This window comes from Perissodus microlepis, chromosome 3, assembly GCF_051167445.1.
Source record: "Perissodus microlepis isolate ML-2025 ecotype Zambia chromosome 3, ASM5116744v1, whole genome shotgun sequence".
Lineage (NCBI taxonomy): Eukaryota > Metazoa > Chordata > Actinopteri > Cichliformes > Cichlidae > Perissodus > Perissodus microlepis.
In genome coordinates, this window is record NC_140463.1 from 11929250 (window position 1) to 11956210 (window position 26961).

At 39.4% G+C, this 26961-nt stretch overlaps 2 protein-coding genes across 2 annotated transcripts; one reads left to right on the forward strand and one right to left on the reverse strand.

Moving 5' to 3' along the window:
• Positions 1–7705: 7705 nt before the first annotated feature.
• On the forward strand, positions 7706–10838 carry LOC146389925 (nuclear factor 7, ovary-like). Its single transcript, XM_084912922.1, has 2 exons — positions 7706–7812; positions 7902–10838. Exon 2 carries the CDS (start codon positions 7919–7921, stop codon positions 9308–9310), a length of 1392 nt encoding a protein of 463 aa, XP_084769048.1. The 5' UTR covers positions 7706–7812; positions 7902–7918; the 3' UTR covers positions 9311–10838.
• Positions 10839–19056: 8218 nt separating this feature from the next.
• LOC146389926 (uncharacterized) lies at positions 19057–26660 on the reverse strand. The gene is made up of 8 exons (XM_084920098.1): positions 26630–26660; positions 25899–25934; positions 25361–25624; positions 25036–25281; positions 24780–24950; positions 24571–24657; positions 20718–20804; positions 19057–19337 (listed from the first exon to the last, which is right to left on the reverse strand). Exons 1-8 carry the CDS (start codon positions 26658–26660, stop codon positions 19297–19299), a joined length of 963 nt encoding a protein of 320 aa, XP_084776224.1. The 3' UTR covers positions 19057–19296.
• Positions 26661–26961: the final 301 nt, after the last annotated feature.

Consider the following 26961-nt stretch of genomic DNA (forward strand, 5'->3'; position numbering starts at 1 on the left):
GTAATTAACCTCCTAGGACCTGGTGTCCACATATGTGGACATCACATTTTGGGTTATTTAGACCAAAATACTCAATTTTGCTCTACAAGGGCCTGATATCCACTCACAAGGAAATTATACTGCTACTGTTCTATCGAAATTTTAAACGAATATCCTCATATGTGGCTCCCATTTCTCTTAGAAACAAAAATTAGGTAGAAAAAAATCTGGTAATTGTTTGTTTTTACAATCATCAGGTCCCAATCAGCCCAAATATTAAAGAGAAATTAAAAGTTTGGGTCTTAGGAGGTTAAAGTAGGTCTCCGTAGATTTAATCTGATTAAATCTGCTGAGACACAGTTTGTAAATTTGCTTTGTAGAAGTTTCTCACTATTAACATGTTTGAGGTTTAATTGAGTAGAAATGACTGCAGGAAATGACTAAAATGCAGCAGGTTTGCAACGATTTCTTTAGACTGTTCTTTTACTGATTGTAAAACTGAAATATTATAAAACAAAAGTGTTTTGGCCACAACTTTGAATTTCTTTTGGGGCTTTCTGATATATACATGTCAACCATGCAGCAGAGCAATAGGTACACACTGAGTTTTACAACACAAGCTGTGTGTTTGTGTGTCCTCCTCTCTCACGCTGAAAATCAGTCTGAAAGGAGCTGCCACCCACCTCTCTGCATTTGAAACAGTGCACACCTAAAGCAATCACTTTAGGTTAACCCATCCATTTTCTTCCACGTATCTTTGTCATTGTCATGGAGGAAGCTGGAGCACTTTTGTATAGTATTTTGGTTCTTTTATTTTATTTAGTACACTATTTTTCTCTAATTATCTCTAATTTGTGTTTTTCTTCCTGACTATAATGAGTGGATTCCCCCAGAGCGGGATTGTATGTCTCTGTCTTATTTGTTATTTGTCCCTCCATTGACAATTGATGAATGCTAATTGATCCATGGTTGTAGAGCAATGAGCACAAAGCCAAGATGTAGTACTACTTTTACCATGTTTGGTTTTGTAAAAAGATGTATAAAATGATTCTAAATATAGGTTTTACATGTTTTATGTTATTTATTTCCTAGTTTATTTGTAAGGCAGTAGTACATAAAGACACTGACGGCTGCAGAGGTCATGCCAGATCAGAATGGATCCAGTGACCTCTTCGGACTGTGTTATTCCCTCTTTCAGACTAAATCATCACAGCTTAGACAGAAAACAGCGTCTCTCTCTCACTGACACCAAAGTTATATTTCCACAATCATGTCATGTTGGGTGAACTAAAATTCTTGTGCTGCCATCTGCTGGCAGCACTTATACAACACTTTGATAACAAGTGTCATTCACACCCACACAGCAGTGAACCAGGGCTGTGCTGGTAATCTTGCATACAGTGTGCTGGTGCATTTGTGGGCCGATATGTCCTGTTTTTTCTTTGTCGATATGATTATACAAGCTGCATGAAGGGGCACATCACACTGGTCCTACAAGCACTGTTAGAAATCCGACTGTTTACATCTTTTCCCCGTGCTTATTGCACCGTCAACCTGCTGTGTGTAAATGTCACAAAATCAATCATAAATTAAACCTAACTGGTGTCGGGATGAAATAGTGTTACTATTCATAATCATTATTATTACTGTTGCATCACTTATGATTTATCATTATTATCATTTTAGTGACACATTTATTGAAACTGTTGATGTTACATTAAAGTCTGTATTTCAGGTGTTAGCATAAGCACATAATCTTTCATTGCAGGTGCAACTGTAATCATGTTATACACATATAAGCTAGCTCAAGTTAATTAATGGTTTGAAGCTACAGCCGGCGCGAGTTCGACTGATCTATGGAGCAAAGTTCAAGTTGAAAGAATTGCCTACATGTTTACAGTACAATTTATCACATATTGCCTGTGTGCATTCAGCAGCCTGCTGCACTGAAGTTTGCCTGGTAACGGATGACGTAGAGGGGGGTCATGCACTAAGGTTAACAACACAGACACATAGTCTGCCTGAGTGAACTGACTGCAAATGTTGTGTACCTGCATACGTGACAGTTTAGTTCTGATAAGCCCAGAAGAGTGTAATAACAGGAAGCATCTGGAGGAACAAAGGAAGTAGCTGTTCTTTTTTAGAATATCTCCTGAGATAGAATTACTGGAACATGCATGTTGTTTTTCATCTGCGGTGACGCATATTACTTGTATAAATATCACACCCACCTATTGTCAGGCGGGAGATCGAGGCTGATGTTTTGCAGAGCCCATCTTCACCACATATATGTGTTTTAATAAAATCATTTGTGTTGACCCACTATGGACTTTCAGTCGTATGTCTCTTCTCAAATTCGAACCTTAACACTGGAGAACTGCATCCGTATTCTTTAACTTGAACTAAACGCTTTGCATCTAAACCTATTAAACTTCCTGGAGACAAGGACCGCTCCTTTTTACTGATAGCAGCCCATTAGTTGTTTTTAATCACTGACACTGAATTGCCCAATCAAATCTCTTAAGGGAAAAAAGATGGAGGGACATAATTAGGAAGGGAGAGAATGCCTACTTTGACCATGAGCCACTGCTAATAGCTAAAGTCTAATGTTTAATTGTTACACTGCAGTGCAACTAACCCAACAACTGTACCAACCGGATTAGAAAAAAAAAAAGAAAAAAGAAAACTGCTTCGATATCAATAATCAGACAGTAGTCCCAGCCTTAGCTGCTGTGCATCAACATTAAAGGTGCAATATGAATTGACTTCAGATACTGCATGGGGAGCAAGGGGGGAGCAGGTGTTTTGCACTTCAGGGCCACAATTATCAAAGCTTTTGAGAGTGTACTTTCTTCTGCAATAAAAAGTTTAAGAACTTCTGGTTAATGTAAGTAGAAAAAGATATATTTTGTAGTTTGTCTCTGTTTTGAGGTGGATCAGTGATCTTGTCTGTCCATGTGGAAAGACATGAATCACAGTGTACATTAGCAGTTGGACGGGCTCGGCTGAACCCCCAGCTGAAAAGGCATGATGCTGTAGCGGTTCTTCAGACCCTCCAGCAGAGACAGACAGTGACACAGGAGCCGCGAAGTGCTGGATTGGCTCACCTCCAAAGCCAGTTGGCCTCCAGTTTCCCTTAGCGTGACTGACCTGGGTCAAAGATGACAAACAGGATTTAAACTGAGGCGAGATTGACACTGAGGCTGATATCAAGTCACCGGCACAAAGCTTTAAAAACCTCAGTTTTAGCTCTTGGTAAAGGTTCCATTTAAAATCAGCTGTAAGCGCCACGTTTCACTCAGTCTTTATTTGCAGCATGTTTTAAGTAGTGATATGATGGGCAATATATGTTTTAAATGAGCAGCCTGCTATACTGAAATCACCAAATGAAGAGCAAGCTGCTGCATTGTCTTGGGAACATGAATATATGAATATGAACATAAATCTGGTGATTTATTAAATATATAAATTTAATTATACTTGATTCTAATGTGCTGCTCTTAAGCTGATAGAAATGCAGATAACACAGAACACACAAGAATGAATGAATGAATTTCCAATGAAGGAAAGCCAATACAGGAGAAATCTGAAATGAAACCCAAGCTAATTTGTTTCCACAATTATGGGCTGTGACAGGCGTTAGCAAACTGCAGCCTTCAGTTTGTGCATTTTGCCCTGCAATTTAATATTCAACAGCACGATGGGATATTTGTGAACATTCCCATGAAAACACTTGACCTCCACCCTCTCTGCCTCCAACTATGCCCCCGGTTGAACCAGGCTTTGGTGGACCAGGGTCTGCGTGCAGCCCGTCATGCAGCTTCCAGGCTCACAGGAATGGCCAACCCTCCGCTGTCACCCTGCTGCCCTGGAATCACCGGCGATGGTCTTCTGCAGAGAGCAGCAAGCAGTCCAGGATGGCTCGAGAGATGTCCCCTCGAAGTTCCCCCATGCGGCTAGCAGAAGGCTCAGGACGACTGTCCGAGCCTCCCCAGACAGCAGCAGCTGCAACACTCATTCTGTTGTGGCCACTGGCATGCCTTCGCTGCAGGACTGTCACCCTCCCCCATCTGGTGCATCGTCACCACCAGCAGACGAGGGGGCGGCAGTGCAGTGACCCTAACCAGCCTCTCCAGCGCTCAGCCTGGTCCTGCAGTCTCTACAGTTGTTCCCTCTGTGCCGCTACTTGCTCACTATGGATGGCTGCCAATCCTGCTAGCATCTGCGCTAGATAAACCAGCTGCGCGGGCCAATTGTCACGCATGACAAGCCTGGGTTTTGACACCACTGTGAACCCCAGTCAGGACTTGTGACACTCCACGTGCTTTTAGTGAGCTTTAATTTGCAAGAAGAGAGTTTGGGTTTTCACGTCCCACGTTTCCAGTCTATGACCTGCCTGCTTCCAACTGTCTCCATGACACTGATCCATGTTAGTTCCCCTGGTCTCTCTGTCAGCCATGTCTTCTTGTTTATTAACCTTTTTGTCTTTTTCAAGTTTGTGTGTCTCAGTGTTCATGCTTCCTGTTTTATTTTGCTTGTGGAGAGCACAGGAGAGCACAGCTGGGCGAAATCACACACAACAAAACCGCGGGAAGCAAAACATTATAGAGCAAGAGAGGATTTTCGTCATCATGCTCAGAACGGCTTCAGGCTGAGTCCTGTAAGGACACATGAAGCAACAGAGCTGCTGCAGCTCATGCTGATGTCATTTTCTAACATGTCAAAGCTTTTTATAGAGTGCATTTTAAATCTGCTTCAGTACTTCTGTGAAAATTAGAAAATCCTAAAAACATCCCAAACACCATGGTAACTGATGTTTGCGATGAAAAACAAGTACGTATGAAAGCTGTCGGTGCTAATGTCTCTTTCTTAGCACTGACAGCTTTCTCTTTCTTCTTTAAATGGCTGTGTTGCGCTGAAGTGGAGAAATCCTTTCATTCCAGGTTTATCCATGTGGTATATTCGTACATTTAACATTTTAACCTATGTAGCAGCATTACATGGACAATTTAAATGTAATTACATGAGTCAACCTTTTGGGTAGAAAATGTTTTTCAAGGTAGCTGCACACACTCTGACAAATGTTTCTACGAGTTACTAAATCACCCAGAATATTCTCGGGGCCATCACAGTGCTAAATATAACAGAACATGGCCTTAGGGATATCCCATCATTGAAAATAATTTAATCTGATGCATTTTAACAGACTGCTGTTAGACCTGCTCAGCCAAGGTGCTGTCATGTTACTTTCACAGTCTGATAAACAATAAAGACCAAAAAAATCAGGCTGTTTCTAGTTTTCCTGGTGAGACTGATGTTTTGCTCTGACCTCTGAGAGACTTCTGTGCTACGGCCCTGGATCTGAGGCTGCACAGTCATCAACATCCTTTAAATCACTGCATGCATGGCTTTAATCTCAGGTTTCCCTGCAACACTGTGTGATATCAGTTTCTTAAAATTTGGTTGCTTTTTCTTTCTTATAATTTTATCTGGAGGTGACTAGCACACTGGTGCTATTTAAACAAAACTAAAATCCCTTGATTTTGTGCTATTTCTTACTTCTTGTATTGTCTGTTTTTGTTACTGTTTGCACTGGACCACTGTAGCCCACATAATTTCCCCTAGGGATCAATAAAGTATTCTGACTCTGATTCTAAAGCATCACAGCTTAGTCTGAAAAGAACCTCAGTCTGTCATGTTGAACTACAAACAATGATACCAAATTTATATTTCCACAACCATGTCATGTTGGGAAAACTGCAACTCCTGTGCTGCCATCTGCTGGCAGCAATTATACAATGCATTCAGCACAAGTCAGTGTGCATCTGATTCACACCCACTCAGCAATCTCTGTGAACCTCGGCTGTGCTGGTAATCTGATAATCTTAAATCTACCTGCACCAGCATCTGCCACCTGCAGACTGACGGGTTGGTGGAGTGGCTGAATAAGACTTTAAAGTCCATGATTCATAAGTTCGTTCACGAGGTTAGACCCTCTGCTGTTTGCAGCACGGGAGGTTCCCCAGGCCCCCATAAATGTGTTTAACTGAAAGTGAAAATTAAAGGAAGTTTCTAGAACTATCTGGCTTTTTTTATTTTGTTTGTTTTTTATTTATATTCTTCAAAATAACATGACACTTGGGAGGATACATGCATTTGACCTTGACCTACCAATGTCAAAGTTTACTTTACTTGAACTTCTTCACAAACCTTTAACGTCTTCATTAAGGAAATCATTTCAAGAAACCATCCATGCTCTTCCACTTATCCTTGGCAGGGTCATGGGGGGCCAAAGCACATCCCATAGCGTGAGAAGGCGGGTAATCTCTGGACGGGTCTTTTGCAGGGCTAACACAGAGAAACGGACAATTATTCACACTCACATTCACACCTATGGGGAATTAAGAATTACCAAGAACCTAACCCCACTAACTGCATGGTCTTGCAAAATTACCCACTGCATGGATATAGCTTAAAATCTCAAGGTTTAACAGCTTATAGAAGCCAAAAATGTCAGCCACTTTTGGTCATGTCATATGGATAAGGCAAGCTAATGAGTTGGGGAATGGCTGCAATCACAGCATTGTAAGATGGTGAAAGATGTACTCAAACAACTTGTTTTGTATGAGTTGATATGTATGTAATCCTTTTTGTTATTTATTCCAAATGTCTACTATTTATATATTTTGGGTGTGGCGCACCTATATTCTGTTGTACATGTACAATAATAATAAAGGGCTGTTCACTTCTGTTCTACCATGGGTCAAAACCTGAGCAGGAGGATGAGTTTCTGTAGTTATTAGTGTACAGAAGTTATGGAGACAGAACAGTTATAAAAATAGCATATGAATTTTATTTATGTATTTATTTTAAATACCATGTACTCAGTTTTGTTTTAGATTTAAACAATGATCTGCTTGTAACTTTACATAGACAGTTACAGCAAAGCGCACATAAATAAGAGTAATTCAAACACACACTGCAATGTGTACTTAAAATAAGCTAAATACATAATCATGGTACTTAATCAAACCCTGCCCTATTTACACAAGCACACCCTACGGTCTCAGCACATCCTGTTTCTGCAAGTAGACTGTCTTCAAACTACATTGCATATCTTCACAAAATCAATTAAACAGTCAATCCAGCCTACCAAAGTTGTATTAATATTATTCACACAAACCCTAGTTACCGGGTAACTAGGGTTTGTGTGAATAAACCCTAGTTTATTCACACACACCATTGTTGAGACATTGTTTTGCTGTCTCCTATTCTGTCACTGACTCAAAGCTTTGAATCAGTAAAGCCATTTTCAATAAAACTGATGTAGTGGTTTAATACTGGTTCCTTTGGACACTGCTATCTAGCCTCTTAGAGACCAGGGAGTAGCCCCTTTTGTAACAATTCCTGGTGAGTGATTCTTGCACACATCAGCCAACAGGTTGATGGCTGTTTTTGCCGGTCAACAGTTAAAATCACCTGTGTTTGTGTCACTGCATTACACACCCATTTCTACTGAACCTGATAAATAACACGAAAAAACATTAACATTTTTAATGTAAAACTATTGCAACACTTTTCTAAGATCTGTGAGTTTTCCTGTCCTGACACATGATCAGGCCTTCGAGCCGTGCTGTGATACACACCCATCTTACATGACCACGCCTCATGACTCATGTGAGACAAACCAGGAACCAGGATGCTATTGTTCCGTAGTAAACAGAGATGCACAGACAATCAGACCGAACTAGCAGCTTCCACTGAGAAAGTCCAGCTACAGGGAAAAAAAAGTGGAAAACTCCAACACTGCTGCTGACGCTGCACACACTGAATGTGAGTATGAACAAAATCCAAAAGAAGTCTCAATGAAGGTAGTAGAGGAGGGAGGGGAGCCAGGACTAACTGTACTTTACTGTTTTCAGCATCACTCACAAACTCAATGGCTTCCAGATCAGAGGAGGATCTCTGCTGTCCAGTCTGTCAGGAGGTCTTTACAGATCCTGTTCTTCTGTCATGTAGCCACAGCTTCTGTAAAGACTGTCTGAAGAGATGGTGGAGGGAGAGAGTAAAACATGAATGTCCAGTGTGTAAGAGGAGATCTTCAAGGGATGAACCAACATTAAATCTGGCTTTAAAGAATCTGTGTGAGTTGTTCTTACAGGAGAGAGATCAAAGAGCGTCAAAGGCTCTCTGCAGTCTGCACTCTGAGAAACTGAAACTCTTCTGTCTGGACCATCAGCAGCCAGTGTGTGTTGTCTGCAGAGACTCAGAAAAACACACCAACCACAGATTCAGACCCATCGATGAAGCTGCACAACAACACAAGAAGGAACTACAGGAAACTCTGGAGCCCTTAAAGGAGAAGTTAAAGATTTGTGAAGAAGTTCAAGTGAAGTTTGATCAAACAGCAAAACACATTAAGGTCCAGGCCCGACACACAGAGAGGCAGATTAAGGAGCAGTTTAAGAAGCTTCACCAGTTTCTAGCAGAGGAGGAGGAGGCCAGGCTGGCTGCACTGAGGGAGGAAGAGGAGCAAAAGAGTGGGATGATGAAGGAGAAGATGGAGGCTCTGAGCAGAGAGATAGCAGCTCTTTCAGACACAGTCAGAGCCACAGAGGAGGAGCTGAGAGCTGAAGACATCTCATTTCTGCACAACTACAAGGCTGCAGTGGAAAGAGTCCAGCGCTGTTCACTGCTGGATGATCCACAGCTGCCCTCAGGAGCTCTGATAGACCAGGCCAAACACCTGGGCAACCTGACCTTCAACATCTGGAACAACATGAAGGACATGGTCTCCTACACTCCTCTCATTCTGGACCCAAACACTGCTCATCCACAACTCATCCTGTCTAAAGATCTGACCAGTGTGAGAGGAGGAGAAAGGCAGAATCTTCCTGATAATCCAGAGAGGTTTGATTTTTTCTGGTCTGTCCTGGGGTCTGAGGGCTTTAACTCAGGGACTCACAGCTGGGATGTCGAGGTTGGAGACAATACGTACTGGGGACTGGGCGTGTTAGCAGAATCTGATGAGAGGAAAGGAACCACACTGTCTGGATTATGGAGAATAAGGTTCAATTCAGGTGAATACTCAGCACTGTCACCATCAGCTCCATCCACTGTTCTCTCAGAAAAGAAGAAGTTCCAGAGGATCAGAGTGAATCTGGACTGGAACAAAGGGAAGCTGTCATTCTCTGATCCTGATACTAACACACACATACACACCTTCACACACACTTTTACTCATAAGATGTTTCCTTATATTGGCACTCTGGATGATAAATTGAAGGTGTTGCCTTTGAAAGTGTCAGTGGAGCAGATAAGTTCAGGATGATTATATTTCTAATGCTTGCTGTTAGTGAATTGAACCTTTTAAACAGCAGCTGTCCTCCTGCTGCCTCGTTGTTCCAAAGCTCTTTGTTTGTCTTGGTTCTCACCGTTTCAGTTTCTGCTGTCTACCCTTTCACAATCATTTCACTGTTTCTCAGTGACTCCCAAAACTTGATTTGAAATTCTATCATATTTCAGATCATTACAAATGTTTTACAATTCATGTCTGAACTAAAATGTCTACACTCATTGTGGTATTCATTACATTATTGGTAGGATACGTCATGGTGGGCACACCCAAAAAACAAAAAAAAAAAACGGTCTAGAAGAAAACATAAGTAACTTTTCTAAAATAAAGATCCAAAAAAATATAAATCTTTTAATTATGCCCTTATCTTAAACAGGAGAATGTTTTTAAGGCTTCCCATCTCAACAGCTACCAGCTCAATTAATGAGACCATTTACAAAATATGAGACCCGCTGGAGGTACTAGTTAAATAGGAGAGCTGTAGACATGCAGACAGCTCATAAGGTTTAATATTAATACAAGAAATATATTTTTATTTTATTTTATTTTTAATTTAATTTAATTTATTTTTTTGTTTCACACATGGTACAGCATATATTTCCATATATGTAAAAATAGCACCATAAGGTAGGCAGTTACAAGAAAAACTATGATTAAACAAACTGTGCTGCATAACAGTACGCAAAAGAGTTGTGGCAGAGTCCACTACAAGCTTCCCACAGGAATGACACAATGCTTTCTCCTAAATTGTAAACATAGCTTCAACAGAAGGCTAGGAAACTCGCAGCAAGCTGTCTTTTAGGAAGATTTTAAAAATGGCCAAATGTCACTGCTTGCACCAGGCAATCACATGGCCTCACACAATGTTACTCTTCTTCGTCTTGGATTTTATTGGCGGTTGGCAAACAACAAATTGGTGCATTACCACCAACAACTGGTATGGAGCGTGTACCAGAATGTCACTTAAGCATTAGAGCCTATCATACAAATGGGTTTATTTAAGAAAACTAAATACTGCCTAATTTTACTTTTTGAGTTTTTTCAAAGGAGATCAATTAAGTCTAGTTTCAGTTTAATTCTATTTAGGTTTTGAATTAGATGTCTTTGTTTTTCCTCATAATCCTGACAGTGTAATATGACATGCTGTACTGTGTCATCATTTCCACAGTACTCACTTTTCCCATTACAGTGTTTCCATAAAATGAACAGTTTGCTATTTAGCCCAGTGTGCCCAAATCTGAGACGTTAAGAGAAGAAACAATCACTTAAGACCAGTTTTCCATTAGATTTTATAAAACCATCATCCTTCTCTTCCTTTCTCCCATTGTTTTTGCCATCTTTCCTTCATTTTCTGTATTTTTTAAATTTCTGTTTTAGTAAAGCTGATCCTTAATTCCATTAATCTTCCCCCAGTGCCTCCTTTACAAAATTTGCCATTCTGCCATTTCCTTTCCCTTGACACCGTAATGTGCTGAATAAATATATAATAAAGAATAAAGTTACATTGAAACCAAGCTCACCGTTGTTTTTCTTGTGACATTACCAATAAGTTTGATGTGTCACATGACCCTCTTCCTATTGAAAAAACAAAAGTTGTATCCAAGATGGCCGACTTCTAAATGGCCACCATGGTCACCACCCATCTTGAGGAGTTTGCCCCCTCACATATACTAATGTACCACAAACAGGACTTTAATATCACCAACCATTCCCATGTTATTACGGTGTATCCATATAAATGGCCCACCGTGTAGAAATTAGTGACTATACCCAGCCGTAGTGCTGCCATCTGCTGACAGCAATTATCCAGTACTTTAAACAGATTGAAAGTCAGTTGATTCACATCTGATTCACACCCACTCTGGGCTGTGCTGGGAATCTTGCATACAGTGGGCTGGTGTAAGCACTGACGGTTAAATGTTTGTTTCTCTGTAGCATGTTGCATCCATCCAAGTCTGTTTTCCGGAAAAGTTTGGTATGTCCTACATTATTGAACTGATTACTTTAACTGACGCACCCTTGAATGCACCACAGGTGTGTGGAATGGCATGCACTGAATGTTAGTCTACTACTACTCCCGACACGTGTATCTGTTCCCCCTGATCATTTTACTCTCAACCTGCTGTGTGTGAATGCCACAGCAGAATAAATCAATCCTAACTGGAAATCTGCATCCGTGTCCTTGACTTGAACGCAACGCCCCAAACCTTGCCACGTCAAACCTATTAAACATCCTGGAGACAACGACTGATCCTTTTTACTGACAGCAGCCCATTGGTTCTTTTTCATCACTGACACTGGATTGCCCAATCAAATATCCCTGTGTGCGCTAGAGTTTAGAGTGGTTTGGAAGTGGCTCATAAAGAAGGACAAACAAAAGCAAAGAGGCAGAGCTAAAGGGGTTAGAAAGAAAAATAAACTTGAAATAGATTCAGCACAATGTGCCAAATTAAGCGACACGTTAGCGTCTCACCGTCAACAGTAGAACCAGCAACAACTATTAAGAAGCCCTGACTGCAGCAGCCCCTGTTTAATGCCTCCTTTTACCATGAGCCACTGCTAATAGCTAAAGTGTAACTTTTAATTGTTACAGTGCGGGGTAATTATCCCAACAACTGTACCAACCTGATCAGATAGAAAAAAAAACCCAAAACTGCTTCAGTAACAGTAATCAAACTCCAGGACTGATTTGTATTCCCAGACTTACCTACTGTGCATCAACATTAAAGGTGCAAAATAGATTTTCTTCAGAAGCTGCAGGGAGAGCAAGCAAGGAGGATGCATTTTGGCTTTCAGGGCCCCACAATTATCAAACTTTTTGAAAGTGTACTTTCTACTGCAACTAAAGGTTTATGAGCGTCCAGTTAAAGTTAAATTGGAAAATATCAGATTGAGATAGATTGCCTTTGTGTTGAGGTGGATCAGGGATCTTGTCCGTCCATGTAGAAAGACATGACAGTGAGTAGAATGCACTTGAATCTATAAAGAGATCCAAACTCCAGTTTCTAAATTCTAGTATTCATTCAAACCCCCAGTAAGTATAAAATTATTTATTATTATGTCAAATTATAACTATCTGGACCTCCTGGATCTGGCTCTGGTCCAGTCTCAAGCTGTAATTTTATTCACTTTGGATACATTCTGCTGTTTAAGTGGATTCGGATGAAGACCCAGTTTGTTGAATCTGTTCAGATTCAATTGTGTATAAATGCCCACAGCCTTTGGAACACTGAGGTTACTTCATTGATATGAATATGATGCCAGGCATATGTGGCACTATGATAAATCTGCCAGTCACTTTAAATCTCAATTGTAAATTTTAGGTTGTTATTAACCCTTTTGCACTTAAAGTGTATATTTGCTCCTCAGTCTCAAAGTGTCTATATATTTTATTCTTACTCTTCCTATATTTATTGTGGTTCTTCTGCACTGATATCACTAATCTGCATCATTCTGGACAAACCAGTCAATGCTTTTCATCAGCACCATGAAAAAAGAGCTACAAAGTTTTTACTCTTTTTTTTATTTGCAGGTGTGTATCATTTACTTTTTACTGACTTTGACAGAAAGACCTCTTTCTACATATAAATATGTATAAAAGCTTTCTAAAAATAATCCAGATGACTTGTAAGTGGATTTTTCTAACAGAGTATTAGATTCTGTAAATCATTCATAATAATTTGCATGTGAGTTGAAAATTTTAAATGCATTTGCGTCAGAAGATAAACCATTTTATGCTGGACACTTTCTTACCAAGAAACGGTTTGACTGTCAAAGAAATGAAACAAAAACTAAATTAAAACCAATGATGCCTATCAAATTCTTTCCATGACAAAGAAGTTTGCCAAGACATGCCATGACTTTAGCCAAACAGGACACACCCACAAATTTTGCTTTTAACTTTCATGTCCTGCACTGCTGAGTAGTGAATCCGGTAAAGGGGAAGCGGAAAGTTTAAGGCTGACTCGACAACTGATTAAAACGATTATAAAACTGTTAATCAAATTATTCCTTGTTGGAACAATCACCGTTTTGCTCTACAGATGTGCACTGTATAACTTATTCAAAGTAAGTATCTTAAATTACAGTAAATGCAAATCATAAGGGTAGGCTTGGCAGGGAATTCCCTTGTGACGGGGCAAGGGCAGGGTTTGTGAAAGAGAAATCCAAGGGGCGAAATAAAAGCACTGAACCAAATGAACCAGAGAGAGCAAGACATCATCTGCAATCTTTCTCATCATGTCAACAGGTCAGTAATAGATTTCAAAAACACTGCATGAAATATGAATAGAGTAAGCAATTTTCAGCTGCTCCCTTGTCACAAAGAGTCGCCAGAGCATAGTGTCTGTACATGTTTGATTTGGGTTTGAGTTTTCACACTGAAAGGAGATTGGTATCCATCATTAATCAAACCAGCAACCTTTTTCTTACTAAGCAAATATATTGAGAGAAATGTTGTTACGTGTGTTAGATTATGATTGTCATTGTAATAATACAATGGTGCAAATAAATACAGCCTGCCTGGAAGTTTGTACAAATTGCATTGTGTATTTTCAGAGTAACAATCTCAACACATTTTTAAATGTGTTTTTGAACAGATTTTTCTTATCTGATTAAGAAAATGGATGCTGATGAAGAAATTCTCCTCAAGACGCTGAAAGGACTGGTTACAAATATCAAATGGAGCCCAAAGGAGGTCGCTGACTTGTTTGATGCTCTTTTGAAGAGATTTGAGTCATCAGTAAATGACAAATCACATCTCCTCATGTAGATGATCAAAATGTTGCACTGCATAGAGATTCACTTTATTACTTCAGACTGGAAAAATGAAGATGGAAAAACACTTCTGGAACTAGTCCAAGAAAAAACTGTAACAGATGAAACCTTGAAGGAATATTTAGCCAGTGACAGACTGAAGTCTCTGGAGGAAATACTTGGTGAAATTCGCCAAGAAAAGTTGAACCAGGTTGATGAAAACCTTTTAAATGATGTCAGAGATATTGTATCAACAGTTAATGAAGGGTGTGATATTCCTGAGGACGGCTCACAGAAGAGTGAACTGAAAACCATCTTAAAGAAGCTCTGTTTGGCAGTGGAAAAAACAAAAACTAAAAATATTAAAAAGCCATTTCGGCCACGACTGACACAGATGGTGAGCTGGTGTCTGATGGCTCTTTCAGAAACAGGGCGATTGATTCAGGTCGGCACAGGAGAGGGGAAGTCCTGCATCGTGGCCATGTTTGCAGCTTTTCGAGCTCTGAGAGGAGAAAAAGTCGACATCATGTCAAGTTCATCAGTTCTTGCAGAGAGAGATTGTAAAGAATGGAAAGGATTTTATAAAGAGTTGAATATCACTGCTGATTATAACTGCAACAGACTTAATGAAGAGTTAAAAAAGTGCTATGAGTGTCAAGTTGTTTACGGCACTGCAGAAGACTTTGCTGGTGACTGGCTTCGGCACCACTTCCATAGGTTGGACATATTAGGGCAGAGGAAATCCCAGTGTGCAGTAGTGGATGAAGTGGATTCCCTGATGCTAGACAAGGGTCATCATGTAGTCTATTTAAGCAGTAACATGCCTGCTTTACAGCATCTCAACCCACTCTTGGCATGTATATGGGCCACTGTTAATCAGTACAAGAAAACTGGCACATATACAACAGTAGGGCCAAAATATCCTTTTTATCAAGTGCTGGAAAACATGATGAGCAAAGATGGTGATGAGCTCATCATTCGTCAGATAGCAGAGGACACAGGTATACTGTCAAAAGGATCAGTCAAGGACCTGAGAAAGAACCCGAGTCTCTTAAATGAAATGACTAAAAGTGCAACTGCTGACCAGCTGGCTGAGTTCTTTAAAATGATGGAAAGGAAATTTCCATCTTCCCAGTTTGCTCTCCACCATATAAATAACAAGGGTAAAATACAGGAACTTTGCAAAGAACAGCAGAGTGAAAATGTGGAAAGCAGAAGAGTGTCTCTGCTTTTACTTGATGGTGGCTTCTGTCAGTACATGTACTCTGATCACAAAAGTGTGGTGAGAGCTGTAGAAGAGGAAGTAAAGAGATCAATTCATTTTACACCGTGTGAACTGAACCAAGCTAAAAGCAGCTGCTACATCCCAGGCTTCTTTTCAGAGCTGGTCAAATCTAAACTAAAAGTCTGGATTGAAAATGCATTTGAAGCTCAACTCATGACAGAGGACCATGAATATGTGATGGAGAAACATGGAATCGTGCCTGTGGACTACAGCTGCACAGGGGTTGTTGAAAACTACATGAAGTGGTCAGATGGACTGCAACAGTTTATTGAAATGAAACACAAGTCAAAGATTAGTGACATGACAGCCATCACAAACTACATGTCTAATGTGGGATTGCTTCACAAGTATAAAAACCAGTTTGGAAGTCAGATCTACGGGATGTCTGGAACTCTTGGTCAAGAAAAAGAGACTGAGACTTTGCAAAAGATTTATGACGGTCTCAAAACCTGTCAGATACCTTCATTCAAACGTAGAAAGCTGTTTGAGGTTGAAGGTGTTGTTGTAGAAGATGAAAAAGAATGGATTGAAAAACTCTGTGATGTTGTCATTGTACAAACCAGACCTACATCATACAGGATTCCTAGAGCTGTGCTCATCATCTGTGAAACCATCAAACGAGCAAAGATGATCCATCGCAGTCTAGGAGGCAGAGTCACAAATAAAACTCTTTATATAAACAACAATATGGACAACAATGTGATCATTTCCAAGGAGTTTAAAGCAGGAGAAGTCACCATAGCGACAAACCTCGCTGGCCATGGAACAGACCTTCAGGTTTCTGACACAGTAAAGGAAGCTGGAGGTTTGTTTGTTGTGCAGACCTTCCTGCCCAAGAATGCTCGTGTAGAGGTGCAGGCATTCGGTCGAACTGCCAGACAAGGATCACCAGGATCTGCTCAGCTCATTGTCTGTTTGAGTCATCTGGCAGAATCCCTTCAATTACTGCTTTCAACAAGGAAACTTTATTCTTTATTGAGAAGTCTAACAGATGTCAGGCCACTTAAACAATATAGGTTTGTGATGCAATTAAGGTTGTATAAACAAATCAACAGTAACAAAGCATCTGCAGAAATGTCTTCAACGCTGAAGGAAATTTTGTCTGGAGCATCACAGCAGGAAGTAAAGATAATTAAACAGGTCAGAGACAGCACAGTGGCTGATGAACTATCAAACTACTTGAAGTCTCAGATCCCAGACATGAAGAAGAAGGAAGAGCTCTTCAATTATTATTTGGATGTACTGGATTATCTGTACACAAGCAGCAACAACAAACCAGAAGCTTCAGATTTGTCTGCTCTGAATGAGTTTTGGGGTATGTGGCTACTCACAAGCTTCAGTGCAAAAGACTCTACTGAAGAGTTGAAAAGTAGACTGAAAACAGACCTGGACACAGCAAGGCAGAAACTCAGACAGAGAGAATCACCATCTTCAAACCTCTACCACTACATTAGCTTTGGTAATGACCTGCGTGAAAAGGGGAAGTTTGCAGAGAGCATCAATATGTACACTAAAGCCATTCAGAAGAATCACTGTTGGGGAGCTATTGCATATTACAACCGTGCTCTTACATCTTTGAAGCAGCAAAACAGGAGTCAGAGTCCAGACTGTATCAATCGAGCTCTAGAAGATTTGCAAAATGCACTCAAGTCTGTTCAGCTTCACTGTGACCAACTCGAAGTTACTCACAGGTTCTTAACACAGCACACCAAAAACAACAACAGTGCTTCACTCACAAGACTTGACAAACACTTCATGGCTAGATGCACAGTGTTGGAGTCATTCAAGATAAACATTACAGAGGCCATAAAGAAAGTGAACAGAGCCAGAGATATAGGTGGAAATGTAAAAGTGGAAGAGAGTCTAGTTTTCTTCATGGTTCCACTGGTGCATTTTTTGCCTTTTATGATCCATTTAAGGGAATCAGTGTCTGTTATCCGCTCTAGAGATCCTCTGATGTGCCGCCAGCTAATCAGCCACCCCTCCTTTGATATTCTAAATGAACTTGAGTCTCTTAAATCTCTGGGCCTCACTCATGTCTATACATTAGACACACTGTTTTCACTAGGAGGCTTTTTCTCAAAGATTACTAGAAAAATAATGAAGACAAGTTAGGAGGCAGGTGTTTAAGTAAACAAGGGCTGCTCTAAAGAATGTTTGTTAGGTTTTGATGAATGGGAGTAAAATAATGACAGCAGCCAGTTATACCCATCAGCCTCCTAGTAGATACAACTATGGCATAAGTTTTAAAATCTTATGTTGCCATCTCATGTTGTTAACTCACATAATTTCACATCCATAGCTATACTTTTAAGTAAGTCACAGTTGGTCCAACTAGATTTAGTTATGTTTCTGTGTAAATGTCACTGCAATTCTGACAATTAATCATTAAAATTAAGTGATGTATAATATGTGTCTGGGCTCATGAATAAAGTAAAGGCAATAACACAGTCAAACATTAACAAGTGAATGTACTCTGGTCTGATTGGTGTATGAGACCTGAAGAACCATCATACACCTGCTAGTATGGTCAGACTTGCAGTTCTATAGAAGGTTTTGGTAGCATCAGTGACCTGAGCACTATCTGGGTGACTTTATTGGCAGGTTTGTGGTCATATTAAGTAAAACACTAAGTCCAGCATGTGAGTTATGGTCATTCTAAGAGATGGATGAATCAGGGTGAAAAAGCGCAGCTGTTTGAGCACTTCTGAGTCAGTAGATGGCAGCACCAGACTGTGTTTCTATCAAAGCACGGTAAGAAGATTATGTTTGGTGATTCATCATCATATCAGATAATTTAGGAGAAACAATCCACATCTTTCTGTCTTCTGATTTCTTAGCTTATGTGTGAGAGCTTAGTGTATAAACACCTTACTGTATACTGAACCATATCTATTCCTTTTGAATAGATGAAGGGACATGAAAGATTATGATGAAGTTTTTTACACAAAATCAGCTCGTTCCTGTTTATAGACAGAAAGGTTTAGGTGGAAAACAGAACAGGAAGATTTTATCAAACTGTGGGAAAACTGGGGAAAATTCATCACTTAAAAACCCCCGAAACACAACTTGTGTGAGCATTTGTTTGGTAGAATTGACTTTAGTAGAAATTATTTTTGACTGAACCAAAAAGGAGTTCAAATTTAGAACTACTGACAGAACTGAGGAACCATGTGGATCCAAACTAATGACTCAAATAAGTTTAGAATAAAATCTGTGAAAACCCCGAGTTTGTCTACATTTGTCTGCATGAAACAGCAAATTAATGTTTGGGTAAAATATTCATTTTTAGTCATTAATTGTTTTATAATTTTTTTGTTTCCACATATACCCTGAAACGTCATGAAGTAGTGTATAAACCCATGATGTGAGTCCTTTTCATGAGGAAGAGGCTGAGCTCATTATTGGAGCTTTAGTTTACCTGGTCAAGTCCATACAGAGTGTTTCTATTACAATTGGAATTGTAACTAATATACAGATGACACTGAGATAAGATAATGCTGCTTCCAGTCTGCAGCTGTGGGTTTATTTGTGTTTGTTGTTGTTACTGCTCAGCAGTCGATTAGCCACATTTCACATTTGTCCCCAGCCCCCAGTGCTCTTTCTGAAACCCAAAGAACCACACGAGAAGAACAAGAAGTGAGAACAAACTTTATTGTTCCTGCGAGAAAGCAGGCGACAACAGAGTCTTACACTTGGAAATAAAATATAACAGGAAACAGTAAAAATATTAAAGACAGTGCATTATGCATTATTTATAAAATACATAGTATCATTTCTATATTATGGAAGAGATATTGCCAATATGGCCATCATAAGACAGTTAAGAGCAGGTTGAGGACAACATGCTTTTGAACATACAAAATAATGATTTCTAAAACATTTGAGACCAGCAGCTGGTTCCAGTGGTTGGACTGGTGGGTTACTTCAGTAAGGAGTAAACATCTGGCTCTTGTACAAAGTCTGAAAACACAAAATACACACAGTTCAAACAACATGAGAAAAGTATAAAACTAAGCCCGTCTGTTATAATTATATGAAGCAAATTGACAGAATTGTATCAAATCAATCACAGTGAAAATAACTTATCCAAAAAACATTTTCATTAAGGAAACATTTCTCAGTGGGTTCAAACTCTTGTAATTCTGAAATTTGACTACACTAATGACTTAAATCCACAACCACTTTAGCTAAAAGTGTTGCAGCCAGGCTGTCGCAAATAAGGTTTTGATGTGAAAGAAACCCAGCAGGAAGTTGCTGGTGCAGTAGTTTATGTCAAAGGAGAGAGTGTCAGCAGAGCGGTTAGTGTGTGACACATCGCTGAGCTGCACTCATACACTAAAAGCAAAAGGGTTGTTTCTAAAAGGTAACATGTTCTCGTCTCTTATTTTCTTTGTGGAGTCAAAATCAAAAGATATTAAAGTAAAGAATCTGAAAAGACGTTTAACTGAGCTGCTCAAAAAGTTCTTCAGCAGCTGATCAAAAAGAAGCAGCAACAAACAGGAAGGCAGTGGCCTCCCTCATGGCAGTCACAGTTCTTCACACCACTTCCTGTGCTCACACTGAAGGTTAACGTAGGACTCATAAATCCTTATCACAACCAATGTGATGAATTGGTTATGTCATGCGGCAAGTGTGACAACACAGCTCAACGTCTGCTAGACACACTGCAGTCATCTCCTGAACAACACTGCCATTAGGAAAAAATAAATAAAATAAAATAAAAATGTAGGATAGGAGTTAAAGAAGTCAAATGAAATCGTGGAGACTTTTTCAAATTTTTCTCCAGAATGTCTCATCTTTTCCGTCTTGTCCTCAGTATAATCTCTCCACTGATATGATTGAAAACACTGATATAATACTGTACTCGTGTCTTCAACCCAGGTACACCACGCTGTCAAATGCAACAAGCTAAAAAAAGATTCGAGAGGTCACAGAGAAGCCGAAACAACATCAAAGCTCGTGGTGTACCAACAGCTGTGACATCACTTCTGGTCTGTGTTGCTGTTTTAGACGGTGATAATGGCGAGCATGAACAGGATCAGATATCTGTGGGAACCATCATAACTTTCATCTTGATAATTCTGTTGATTTCCGTTGACCTTTACCGATGATGGAGGAGGCCAAAAATTGTTGTTGATACTTTTAGTCTAGTAACAGATGTAAGTACATTTTTCACTGCTGGTGAAATCTATTGACTTTTAGTGTGTCTATTTGAACGAGAGGGCTTTGCTTCTTCATGCTTTCCTGGCTCATGCTGCTTACACACTTTATATTTTACAAAGAGAAAACTTTTCAGGAAGTAGCCTTGTTTTCTTTGTACTGAACAAAGAGCATGTGTACCTCCAGATCTGTTTGATCGGATTTCTGTTTGTTCATAATTGATGTCTTCAGTTCTCACTGCTGTGTAGACTACAGCTGAATCACTCCCTGCACAACAAAACACACACAGGTCATCAGTGCAAGTAGTAAAGCTTATAAAAATATTGTCGGTATGCAGGGTGCATGTTAAAGAAAGAGTTATGATTTCCTATATAGCATTATAAAAATAGTTCTTAGAGACCGTTGGGGGTTTCAGAACCTCTGTGGCTGGATTTCCTGTTTCACTCAAAACACCCCGGTGACATTTTGACTTTTGGCATTAAGTCCAGTTGAAATCCCACAAAGACACCCACACTTTGTCACACCATGTACACAATATCATCAACGGTGTGATGAGAACTCACCTTTTGTAGTACACTACTGGTTTGGTATGTTTTAAACTTTAATGCTCTCAACTGCAGCAGTTACTTCCTTCTCTTGTTGTTTGTTGTTTCACCTGAACATATTTTAGAGGATACTTTGCAATACAGAATTAGAATTTCACTGATTTTCACAAAGAGCTTTACTGGCATGTTGTGTAATTAATAAAGAGCCATTAAAGTTTTGTATAAATATTGATCATCCAGTGGTTGCTGATTTAAGGTAAAGTAGTCCAGCTGAGAAGTAATAAATGCAGAAGCTAGTTTTTCAAGGTCACTCTAAGACAGTCCATTTAGATAGATACCATATTTCTAAGATTTTCAGGGCCAAGTACAATAACATCAGTTTTATCTGAATTTAGAAGCAGAGAATTAGAGTTCATCCAGGTTTTTATGTCTTTATTCCTGCAGTTTAACTAATTGGTTTGTGTTATCTGGCTTCATGGATAAATTTTCAGTTTGTTTTTTGTCTGTTTGGGAGCTAACACACATCTGATCCCAACTCTGGATAGTCATATTTTGGGAGGTTTAATAAATTTGTCCAAATTTCTAGAAATGAGAGCTGCTCCATCCAAAGTGGGATGGATGCCTTCTCTCCTAACAAGACCAGGTTTCCTCCAGAAGATTTGCCAATTATCTATGAAGCCCACATCGTTTCTGGGACACCACTCAGACAGCCAGCAATTTAAGGAGAACATGCGGCTAAACATGTCGCTCCTGGTCTGATTGGGGGGGGACTAGAGAAAACTACAGAATCTGACAGTGTTTTGGCAAAGTTACACACTGATTCAATATTGATTTTAGTGACCTCCGATTGGGTGTCATTACTGCCGGCATGAATTATGATTTTACTGAAATTAACCTTAGCCAGCAGTTTTAAATTTCCCTCATTGTCGCCTGCTCTGGCTCCTGGAAGACAATTGACTATGGTTGCCGGTGTCTCTAGCTCCACATGTCTCAGAACAGAATTGCCAATTACCAGAGTTTGACCCTCAGTGGGTGTGGCCGAGTGGGGAAAAACGGGTACTAAGTAACTAAACATCTGACACAATGAGCAGGAAAGTGCAGGAGGGACAGGTGAAGAGACCATGCTGCTAGCGAGTCAGCTAATAGCTAAGCTAAGCTATTAAACCCTAAAGACACATTGAGTGAAAACGTTAAATATAAATTAGCGAGTTAATAAACAGAGCGTGTGCTTTGGATGAAATATGTGAAGATTATACAATGCAATAAGAAGTTATCTATTTTTTTTTATTAAATTGTTGTGTGTTATAACAGGAAGTGACACTCTACCGCAGAGATAACGCACATAACAACAGACAACATTTAAACTAGTTTACCTTCCTGTTAGTGTTGAATTCAACTGTGAGCTGCAGATGAGTCATTTAATCTCTTTATCTCCATTAACAGCTTTATCAAAACACATCAGTGTGAACACTGCTAAGCAGCTTTGCAGGTTTCTGGAGCTCCAACTATACTGCAACGCGTGAGCAAAGTGCAAACAGGACCGACCACAGATAATCGAACAGCATCCTAGTATTTACAACACATATCAACCCAATGAACTACATAAAAACTTGAGAGTTTAGCTGTTGGACAAACGGCCTCACATTTGACTCTAGAATATGTCGGAAAAAAGAGGACTACACTGCCATGTCTAAAGCTGGTATGAGGTGTTGATGTGCATATTCTGGCCAGTCATCTCCAATACCTTCCTGTCCTATGTAAAAAAAAAAAAAAAAGACATTGTTCCTGAAGTCTGTGCTATGCTCAGACGCAACTTAGCAAACTACCCAAATGTCTGCCTCGGAAGGTTATAGTTTGTTTTGCATAGGATTGCATAGAGCCCTGTAAAAACTCTCTTTATCACATGACAGTCATGTGAAACACTGAGACGCTCAACAGTTTTATTTCTTCTATTGGTACTGCTGTGAAAAACAAAAACAGAACTGATACAGAAGGTTATATGTGAACTGACGGACTGTGGTTACTCTATTCACATGTTGAAACTACAGGGAAATGTGTTATCTGGTCAAAAGGTCAGTATATCACACAAACTATAAAATGATTAACTACATAAAACTAAAACTCAGAATTTGGATATAGGTGAGAAATACTACGAGGAGATTTAATTTACTGTTTGTACAAACTGTTCATCTACATTTGTCCTCTTTTCTTAACAGGCCTGCAGTAAAACCTGAGCAGAGACATCAAACTGATTGACCACAGGCTGTTAACCTCTGTTAACACAGTATGACCCTGGTTTTATTGTTTTAATCTAATATGCTAATTTTATTATTTTAAATGTCATTCCAATTATCATTTTATTTTTATTTTTTTACCTGCATGTCAGGTGTACAGCTCTTTGTTTTCAGCTGGGAGTTGTTCTGAAAGTTCTATATAAATAAATGCTTGCTTGCCTACTAACAAACCAACTTTGAGCTAATAAAGACACAGACCAGCATTAAGAGAACAAAATTCACCAATCGTCATCTACAAACACAGAACAACTATAGTGTGATCATTTTTAGAATTGAACTGATTTAAGTGAATAGTTTAAGGTGCATGTTAATGTAAGGTGCAAAGCATAAAAGCTCAAAGCCCCTATGAGCAAGCACTTTACAAAAGTAGGAAGCAAAAAATTGCATTTAACAGGAAGAAATGTCCGTCAGAACCAGCTGCAGATTCTACTGGAACCTGAGCCTTTTTTTCTGCATTACTTTCCCAGAAGGTACCAATAACTCTTAACACCTGACATGTACTAGCTCTCCTTTTTAAAATTGTATTAAGGATCAAAGTGTGTACTATTAGGGGTGTGGTCTGCTTGACTGAGGGGCAACTGCTAGCTGTCTGCTTGCCTTCGTTTAGCCAATTGAAATAACTGAATTGGCCCTTGTTTATGTTGTTGGAGCATTTTTAATCCAATTATATAACAAATAAAATGGGTTATGGCTAATTAGCAGGTATTAGCAGGTATTAGCAGGTATTAGCAGCGTAATAACCAAGCTAGATAGCATTAGCTGTTAAATTAGCAAAACCTTCTCTTCTAAATATAGTTACTTCTGGCTCCAAACAAACGAGACAACAAAGGTAAAACAATAACAACGACACTTGAAAATGCCTTAAGATGTATATGGAAGAGAATGTTGTGTGACATTAAACATTGCTCTCTTTTAAACACAATCTATAGTCTCAGTCCAGCTGAAGATTTAACCATTATGGATATAAGCAAGGCTTAGATGAAAATACTAGAAAGCAAATTCTGTAAATGTTGTTTGTGAAATTGAAGAACTCCCTTTTCCTAAGAAAAAGACTGTTATCAAATGTGTTTGCTTGCATTAAGACCTTTTATAATAAACCAAATCCTTACCTTTTGAATAAAATGTTAAAGTTGCATACAAGTATATACTGTACACACACACACACACACAAACACAAAGTACATAAAAAGCTACCTGTGTGGAGTTTAACTGACTGTTGTTGGTGATGTAATTCTTTGAGATCACTGTATGTGAGGCCATCTTCAACTTTTTCCAAATCAACTGAAACAAACCAACACGAACACCAAATTAATGTAGCACAGTGATCTTAACGAATACTTGTTAGTAGATAACATGTAACAAATAGTTTACATAACTCTCTACATCATATTTCTGAGTCTCACCTGCAGACTTCCTACAAACACGTTGTCTCACCAATAGAACCACTAACACCAGCAGAACCACAACACACACTGATCCAATAGGCAACAACACAGGGAGAAGGAAGAATGAATCAGGAGGAGAGGTAATAATGGAGACTGGTGTCGGTGTGGATGTAGGTGTGGTGTGTTCCCCTAAATAAAGCAAACACAGTCATTAAGTTGTCGTCACATTGTGAATGTTGAAACCTGCAGAAACACAGACAGCTGAGTGAGTCACCTGTGACAGTGATCCAGCTGGATGGAGACTCTCCATGACCGCTGATGTCACACTTGTAGAGGCCTTCATCAGACCTGGAAACATGCTGGATGGTCATGTGACCTGTAGGCTGCTTCCTGATGAGGGAGCCATCTTTATAGAAAGCAGCTGGGAGGTTGGAGGGAGTGGTCTTTGTTTTACAGAGCAGAGTGACGTCATCTCCCTCCATCACAGGGAGGACAGGACTCTGCAGGATCACTGATCCACCTCAACACAGAGACAAACTACAGCATTTCATCCATTTACACACAGCTTCATCAACACTAACTCCACACACTCAGCTTACCAGTGACTGTCAGGTTAACCATGTTACTAATGGGACCCTCTCTGGACTCACACCAGTAAACTCCACTGTCTGATTCATATAGTTTGCTGATTTCACAGGAAGAACCAGCTAGTTTTCCCCACCCATCTCCACACTGAGTGATGTTCGGTTTGCTTGTGTTTCTCCTCAGAGTCCATCCAGCAGAGCTGTCGTCCTCCTCACAGCTCAGAGACACAAAGTTTCTTTTAAAGAACTGAGAGCTGCTGGGACTCACAGTCAGACGAGCTGTGAGGGTTAAAATGAAATAATGTTGAGACTTTTATTGTTGTAAAAAAAATACATGATATATCATTTCATAAAACAACTAAATCTAAATACATGAAACTCTGTGTGACTGTAACTAAATACCAACAATTAAGAGCAGGTTATTTGATTCTGTGGTGTACAGTATCTAACCAGTTACTGAGTTCCTGAGAAGAGAAAAACATTTCTTTTGTGTTGATAACACAACTTCATTTTGAGCATTTAACAAATGTAACCACAGAAGAAGGTTACTGACCTTGGTGTGTTGCACAGCTCAGCAGTGAGATCACAGCTGAAAATACATGGTTATAAGTTTAACACAATAACCCTGAAGAAAAACATGACAAACCCGGGTCGTACTGTATGCCTCACTGCTGATTTTGTCTCTACTGCTGTGCAAAATAGAGAACAGTGGATGCTGTAGTTCATCTCCATACCATTAGAGCTTCTGTGGTAGGTAATGTTAAATATTAGATTAGCAACTTTGGATTTGATTTCTGGGTTTATTTCAAAATAAAACAACCGACTCAAGAAACTAATCAGGGAAAAAAAACTACATGACTGAGAAACATAACACAGAACGCAGTTCATATTTATGCAGGTGTATGTGTTACTGACACGAACAGGCTGTCCTGCTCTCAAGCATTGTTTTAGAAGAAAGATAAAAATGACAGTGGTGTTACTTAGACGGTGATGGTATTCATGCTTTATTAATAAATTTATTGGAATGCAAAACATATGATCATTTTTACTTTTTGTTGTGATTTTGGATGTTACCAATGTAAACATTGCAAACTATTCACGACTCAATGCCTAATTACTATCAGTTATACAAAGTTTCCAGCTAATATCGCTGTTAACTCGTTTTTTAATTTCCCTTCCCTTTTTTCTGTGGAAATGTCTGTCATCTGTTATCACTTAGCAACAAAGAGGACTTTAAACAATCAAGCAAAATAAACATTGTTTAAACTGAGAGATTTTACTCACAGAGCAGACAGCGCAAACACGTTTCCTCCATTGTCCTTCGCACTAACTTCAAGTTTTTTTTTTCTTTTATTGATTTTTGTCAGTTGCACCAATTTAAGCCCTCCCTCTTCCTCCCCAGCAAACCTGGTGGAAACCTTGGCGTCATTTCCCCTGTTAAAACCGATAAAAAGAAAGAAAAAAAAGAACAGAAAAATGTACATGTACAGTTAAATGTTAACCGGATTTGTTCATAGAAACGAGGTCAAGCCACACTGTGTCCTCCTAACATCAGAAAGTTGCTTTTGTTGTCTCAGCTTTTCTTCTTGTCAATTTGTTTTCTTGTGTGTGGGTGG